General features: G+C 30.1%; 1 protein-coding gene across 2 annotated transcripts; it reads right to left on the bottom strand.

The window, feature by feature from the left end:
- Positions 1-1,640: 1,640 nt before the first annotated feature.
- LOC145952876 (protein FAR1-RELATED SEQUENCE 5-like) lies at positions 1,641-6,531 on the bottom strand. 2 transcript variants are annotated; one of them, XM_083065966.1, is made up of 3 exons: positions 3,401-6,531; positions 3,185-3,317; positions 1,641-3,022 (listed from the first exon to the last, which is right to left on the bottom strand). In XM_083065966.1, the coding sequence occupies exon 1, from the start codon at positions 5,485-5,487 to the stop codon at positions 3,514-3,516; it is 1,974 nt and encodes a 657-aa protein (XP_082922092.1). In that variant the 5' UTR covers positions 5,488-6,531; the 3' UTR covers positions 1,641-3,022; positions 3,185-3,317; positions 3,401-3,513. The 2 variants fall into 2 exon arrangements, with proteins under 2 accessions (XP_082922092.1, XP_082922091.1); XM_083065965.1 differs by having other exon boundaries at positions 3,185-6,531.
- Between the last annotated feature and the right edge of the window lie 1,286 nt (positions 6,532-7,817).

Genomic DNA, 7,817 nt, shown 5'->3' with positions numbered 1-7,817 from the left:
CTTAATGTTTATCATACTTTACTTGATATAAAAACCAAAACTTTACATGTTAAATTCGTCCATTACAGTGTTCTTCGTCTGTATTGTCTAATACAAAATAAAAAAGCACTGTTCTTCATTGCATGTATCCTTAATAATCATTTCATACATTGCATATATTATTTTTGTCAAAGGTTATTTTTATGTCAACGGTTTAGGGTTTATGTTCGATTGTGGAATTGAAGCCTTCAATTTACTTGTCTTTGTTCCTGTTCAAGACATATAATGGACACTTTTAAAGACGCTGATCAGGAAAACCCACCAACACACTTCAGATCTGAAGTCTACCCAAATAAGGTTAACTTATTTTATGTTAAATCAAATTCAATAACAGAATTCCAACGTATTCATAACTTATGTTCTTCCATATTTTTGTTTTGTTTTTCTTTAGGGTCGCATCTATTTAAATGCAAAATTTTACAACTATTGGATCTGTAAAATTGAACCAGGCGAGTGTCTGATTACAGACCCACAAGGAAACTCCTTCAAGGTTTACCTCAAAAATTTATGTAAAACTGTTGCTATATTTAACAAAGGCGTAAATGACATGATTGATTTTTATGATATAAAAAACAAACATATTGCTGAGTTTTGGTACAAGGGGTCAAACGAATTTAAGTTGCGTATCTATACTGCTGCTGAAGAGGAAATATCCTATCCTAAAATTAAAAACGAAAAAGGCCAGAGTTCTAAAAGGTACATATAATCCTAAACTATATTTCATTAACTTTAATTTATTCATTATTTATTTATTTTTTTATTAATCTGCACTTTGAATTTTCTCAGCAAGGTTAATGTCCCACTTCTCCACCCTAAGAATGAGATTATAGATTTAACAGAGGTTGATTCACCACCACCCGAAGAACAACTTCTACAACTGCCTTTTCCAACAGATCATATGCCAACACATCCTGTTCCTTGGTTTCATACTATAACAAAATCTGCGGCGACTGGAAGACAACCGTTGGTATGGAATTACATCATTGTTTTTAAATTAACAAAATATTTTATTTCTAAAATCAATATACATAATGATGTTAATAATTCACTTTCATTCTTATTTCCAGTATTTTCCGGTCAAATACGTTGATGTTTGGGGCATAGACAATTACAATTCTTGTGTCTTAATCAACCAACATGGACAGATGGTTGAAGCTGAGATTAAAAAAACATCAACACAACGAAACAAAAGGGAGTTTTATGTTGGCAAGGAATGGGGGCAGCTTATTAAAGGCCAACAATACAACACAGGCATACGACTTAAGATTCAAAAACTTGGAAACTTCAAGTTCCTGATCCTCCATGTTACGAAACCCTGACTTGGCCTTCTTATTTTATGCATCTTTTATAACTCTTTCACTTCATTTTACTGGTTCTGTATCATGACATTCTGGTTTTTTTATCAGTATCCCAATTAACAATCATGACAATTTCACGGTACTTTTAAAATCTATTTAACTTATTGCGTAATTTAAACCAACTTCATTTTTTTTACAGTATTATTTTTTAATTTATATCATAATTGGTTCCTGATGTTTTTTAAAATATGTTTAGCCTTTTATATATGTTTAGGGTTTTATATATGTTTAGCCTTTTATATGATCGTCATTTCAATCAGACGTTGAGATAGGTATTTTCATCATACGAATATAACAGGGTGTTACATTTTCTCATTCCATTCTTTGATTGCATCATTTTAAGGGATAAATACAATGATGTGCTTCAGATTATTTTTCAATCTACATTATGTAAATCATACTTACGAACCAGTGGTTTTCTCCCTTACTGTTGGATTCTTTGTTTCACTTTATAAGCAAATTGCACATCCATGACACTTTGTTGAATTAACATTCCTTATTGGTGTCTCTAAAGATTAATTTATGGTTCAACTTCAATTATTTTAGTAATTTAAAAATAATTTGTAATAAATGTAATAAGCTGACGGATAATTCTTGACACTGTATTTGGTAGTCGGGATATATAATACGATATGATTTGAGAGTAACATATGATAAGACCATCATAAATTATAATGTTATTCAATGTTGGTGCAAACCATGTTAACAAATAAAATAACAATATTATATCATATGTTTTCTATTTAATATAAACTAACAACATATGATCAAAATTATGTTTAAATAACAATTTGTATTTCATTAAAATTATATATAACTTTTTAGAAAGTAATTTATAACTTTTTATTTAAAGCAATTTCAAAATAAATTTTTTTTAACTATATTATATAAGTTTTTTTTTTACCTACTTATTTTTCCAACTGGTTAAGGTTTGAATTTAAAAAAAAAATGTATTTATTTAAATTAATTTTTTTAACTATATAAAACTAAAATTAAATGTATATCAACGGCTGCATAAATTAAATAAACACTTGTATTCCACCGGACGTCGGACGCAGGGATTGCAGTGTTTCGAAACACAACGAAAATTACAAAAAATTTAAACACATTACAAATTTCATAAACATAAATTATTAAATACAATCAATTAAAATAATATTAAACAACTAATTACAATACAATCAACTATATACATATTATATATACGATGTTTCCGGTAACCTATAGGCACGTTAAACGAAACAAACCAAAACCCATGTCACCCTTCAAAATCGTAATATCCATTGAAGTCATTCACCCAATAATTTCAGCAATAAACCCCAATTTTGGGATTACACTTTCCACCTGCCAACAACATACAACAACACCCTCAATGGCAATAGCAACCCAATTTTTTCAAAAATTCAAAATATATTGGTTTCAAATTCAAATATTTGTATCTTTAAATATTCATGTATCATAATTTCATTACTGAATAATATTTTCCAACTACAATTAAATACAATATAAAATAAAACTCCTGCATAAATAACAACAAAAGTCACATTCATCTAAATTTTCAATCCAAACTATGTGAATTCATGCATTTCCATTCTACTGCAACCGCCATCAATCGTATAAAAAACCTGCAAATACAATTTAATAACAATTATCAGCAATCGATTAGTTCCAATATTACACATACACAACTAAAATAATATAACATCATACTAATACAATAAAAATTAACTTACTACTTCTCATACACCTACAATAACACACTTGAGTTACTAATTCATAAACATTACCTGCATCACTGAATGCTGGAGATAACGACACTTCATAACTATATATTGATTCTGACTGTGAAACAGACATGTCACCAACCCCATTATCAACTTCATCGCATTTGTCAAACAAATCTTCAATGTACTCATCTTCCTACAATGACAACATTAAACACATCACATCTAACTCTGTTTTACAAACAAATATATAATTTTAATATAATTTATATTCGTTACCTCTTCATTTTCGTAACCTACGTAACTTTCTTCAAATTCAATACTCATTCCACATGTGCTTTGTTCCATATCATCCAAATTCTGTTGTCTTCCACACGTTCTCATGTTATGACCTATTTGTTTACACAAACTACACTTATTACTCTTTTTGATTTCCTACCTTTGCGCCATGAACCTTCAACAACACACCTTCCTTTACTTCTAGCAATGGCAGGATTTCTTATCACTACACTTAATTCATCATCCAATGCATTGCCTTCTTCGGATTCATCACCTTTTTTACCTCTTATTTCAGCTAATTCATTTACAACTTTATCCCTTTTATCAACATAATCATCATATGTTTCACATGCCAAAGTACTTAGCTCTTTAAAATACTCCATTAATGACAAGTATCTAGCATCTTTCTCAGAGTCCCACCTATGTCTACTAACATTGCCCTTCACTTCATCCTTCGCAACCTTAGTCCACCTTTTTAACACCAAACATTTAGGTAACTCTGATAAATTCAGATGAACCAACACTGCAAGTATATGATCACATGGAATGCCGACTGATTCCATTCTTAAGCACGAACACTTCAAATCACACGGTGTTGATTGATATGACACATGCCATTGTTTGTCAATCATTTCATATTTTCTCACTATGTATATACAACAACCAAATGTCTGCTTGCAACCAATCACCCTCATCAAAGATGAACTATGAAGCTGATCACGAAATAATTTTAGTATTTCTTTCGTATAACACTTTGCCCCCGATAGCTCAAGGTTATGATAATCTGTTTCTGGAACGGGATCACCATGAATTGATGCAAAGTCAGCTTCAACTTCCCTATAACGCATATAACTCACAAGACGATAAAATTGTTGAACAAACTCTGTCAGATTAATCTTCGGATGAATATATTTTTTCAACTCAGAATGTAATCCTTCACACCGAGAAGTTGCCCTAAAACCACCAAAGAAAGCCCCTCTAATATAAGCTGTACACCACATCTTCCTCTTTTCAAATAAGTCTATAACCCAAGGATGATCATGCAACTCAAATTTGTTCAACATTTCAGACCACTTCTTTCGAAATTCACCAATTTCATACTCACCCAACATGCATTTTCTTAGATCCTTTGTAAATGCTGGCTTCTTAATGTTAGTTGTCGCATTCCTTAATAAGTGCCATGCACACAATCTATGCTGTGAATTAGGAAATACCTTTCTTATCGCATTTTTCATTGCAACATCACCATCAGTGATAATAGACATTGGAGACTTTCCTTTCATGGCTTCTACAAATTGCCCAAGTACCCATATATATGTTTCTACAGTTTCATTTGAAACAATAGCACTCCCAAATACTATCGTATGATTGTGATGATTAACACCAGAAAATACAACTACAGGACATAAATACTTATTTTTCCCATAGGTTGCATCAAATGCTAACACATCACCAAAAACTTCATACTCCATCTGCATCATGCCATCACACCAGAACAAATGTTGCAATCTGTTTTCCTCATCAACAGTGTGACCAACATACATTAAAGGATCACTGCGTTTTAAACCATTCAAAAATTCCAGTGCACATTTTGAATCCAAACCTTGCAACCTTCTTTGCCTTCCAATTTGATTGTATATGTCCTTTTTACAAAAAGAAAGTCTCTCATACCCTCCAGGGTGATCTGCAAGTGACCCATAAACTTGAGGAGTACTTATGCCAACTTTTCTCATTTTATTCAACTGCATTATATCTAACTCACTCATATCTCTATGAGAAGCTAACATTCTACAATACTTATCTTCCAAAAAACTATGGTTGTGGTCATCCACAAAATATGTAATGTACCATAGTCCACATCTGCTATCAATATGCACTCTTAGTTTTGCTTCACATCCGCACCTTGTCTCCGGTGTTTGCTTTCGCTTTCGATTCTGTATGTTCAAACCACGGTTATCTCTAAATCCTTCCTTGAAACAAACAAAGGTTTGTTGTAATTTTTCCCCCTTAATATTTCTCAAAATCTTGCTCTTTCTTGCGGCAAATCCATTAACTTTTGCAAACCAGTAATAAAATAAATAAGCCATCTCAACACTTACAAATTGAACATTCCTAAGCTCATGGGGACTTAAATGCAAATCTAAATTAAAAATATCATCCAAAGTAGAAACTATCACCCCGTTTTCACTGTCAAAAACCTCAAATCTTCTTTCATTAACAACATTTTCCACTTCTTCATCACAAATTTCCTGTAAATCAATAACCAAATTCTCATCTTCCTCATTCTCATTTATATTATCTTCTCCTTCACTTATTCCTTCAAAATTAAACACCCCTTCATTTATGCCTTCAAAATTATCTACTCCTTCATTTATGCTTTCACAATTATCTACTGCTACTGCCACCTAAAAAGTTTTAATCCTCAATTAAAGCTTTTCAGAACATCAGAAAATTAAAAACAATATCAACCTTCATCATCACACTTATCACACACATGACACAACGCAATATTAAAGGATACAACCCTAAACATGACACAAATGTCACTTACCTCTATACTTGAATTCTCAAACTCCATTCTACTTTCACGTTTAATAACAATAAGTCAATCTATGAACATCAAAACACTTCCGTAGCAGTTAATCTCTCTATTAACTGTACACACGAGAAACAGATGTATCAACAAAAATCCACATACATATAAAATCAAATGCAAAATAAACAAAAAACGTTAACCTCCAAAACGGATTCTTTTGTACGCCATACTTTAGGTTTCAACAATAAAAAAAATCGATTCGTCACCTCTTAAACCTAACAAATCTTCGCACCGGTTGCGGAGTACCACCAACAACAACGGACGGGCCGCCGGAGGCCCACTTCGAACAGATCCACAAAAGGACCACGACGCCAATCGCACCTCGTAATCGGAACTGACACAACCAAAACACCACACCCTAATAAACCTTAAAACACAGACAAATACAAATTTTACAAGGACTACTTTGCAATATATTACATCTTACTCATTATATTATAATCTGAACCCTTCAATATTATAATATTATATCTACGGTCATCATAAACCTTACACATGCAGCACGGATGGACCACTTCTCCAACTTCCCTATCAGAGACTTCACCCAATAGTATATTTATGAACCCAAAAAAGGGCTCTAAAATACCACGGACAAACCCGTGAATCCTCAATTTCATAGCATTCATTTATATATTTATATATATATATATATATATATATATATATATATATATATATATATTATAAACGCACATTTTATTTTCTGAATTTAAAAGATGATGTGATATTAGTCTCTAAAATTTAAAAATAAATGGAAAAATAAATTTTTGAAAACATAAATTGACAATTCAATTAGTCCAAAGTTATAAAAAAATTTGACTAAAGTATAATATTATCATATATTAAAAAAATAATATAATAATATATAGTTAAATTTAAAATTTTATTTAATAATTTTTTATCCAAAAATTAATATGACAATATCTTCTAATTTAAGAGACTAAAGTGAGTGTTTATTTTTTTATCCGAGTGACCACACCACAAATTTTTATAATTTATAAATAGTTAGTCAATTATCAGTATTTTTTTTTTCTATACACAAGTACACAATAGTGCATTCATTCTCGCAAATTATCCTACGACTCATTTTTGTATTGTTATATATTTTTTTAAAGATAGAAAAAATTACAAAAATAATTATAATAAGTTTTTATATTTCTAACTATCTCAATTAATTTATTTTAAAAAATATATTAATCCGTTTGTTTTATTTATTTTTTATTTCTTTACTTTTGCTGTCAAAAAAGTTTTCTTTTTTACTTTTTAATGCATTTGTCTGAATTAGTTTTTTTTAAAAATATTTTCTTTTTTACTTTTTAAGAAACAATCTTATAATTATTTTTCATAAAATATTTTTTTAAAAACAGTTTTTAATTTTAAATAAACTGATCCATTATAAGTCCGAGGGAAAGAGAAAAAAAATATAAGTAATAGATTAAAAATTGATATTTTGCGTGAAACAAATTGAATTGAATTCGCACGTTCAATACTGTCCTTAAAAAATGGTAAATATTTTTTACTTATAAAATTATAATAATGACAACGAGTTTGAACCAAAAAATCATAATTATAATTAACCGAAGTTAAATTTAATTTCAATAATTCAAAAAAGGACATGAAATGACAAAAAAATTGAGCCAAGATTGTCGTTATCAATTTCGTTGTTTGTTTATGTGCATGCGCTGTCTATGTGAGTTATCTAATGTGATGTATGGAGAATGCTAGACCATTTAATTTGTTGGATGATTGTGATAGATTTAATTTTCACATGTTATGTTTTGTTTAGCCGCTAGCAAGTATTTTTCACACGAGTGACATCAA

Source organism: Cajanus cajan, chromosome 10 (genome assembly GCF_000230855.2).
Source record: "Cajanus cajan strain Asha chromosome 10, NIPB_CcT2T_4, whole genome shotgun sequence".
Classification (NCBI taxonomy): domain Eukaryota; kingdom Viridiplantae; phylum Streptophyta; class Magnoliopsida; order Fabales; family Fabaceae; genus Cajanus; species Cajanus cajan.
The sequence above is the reverse complement of the archived record's forward strand: the minus strand, read 5'-3'. Positions and strand labels throughout refer to the sequence as shown.

Bases quoted from the DNA above. Each gene is read 5' to 3' on its own strand.
- LOC145952876 (XM_083065965.1), bottom strand. From the start codon at position 5,487: ATGGCTTATTTATTTTATTACTGGTTTGCAAAAGTTAATGGATTTGCC.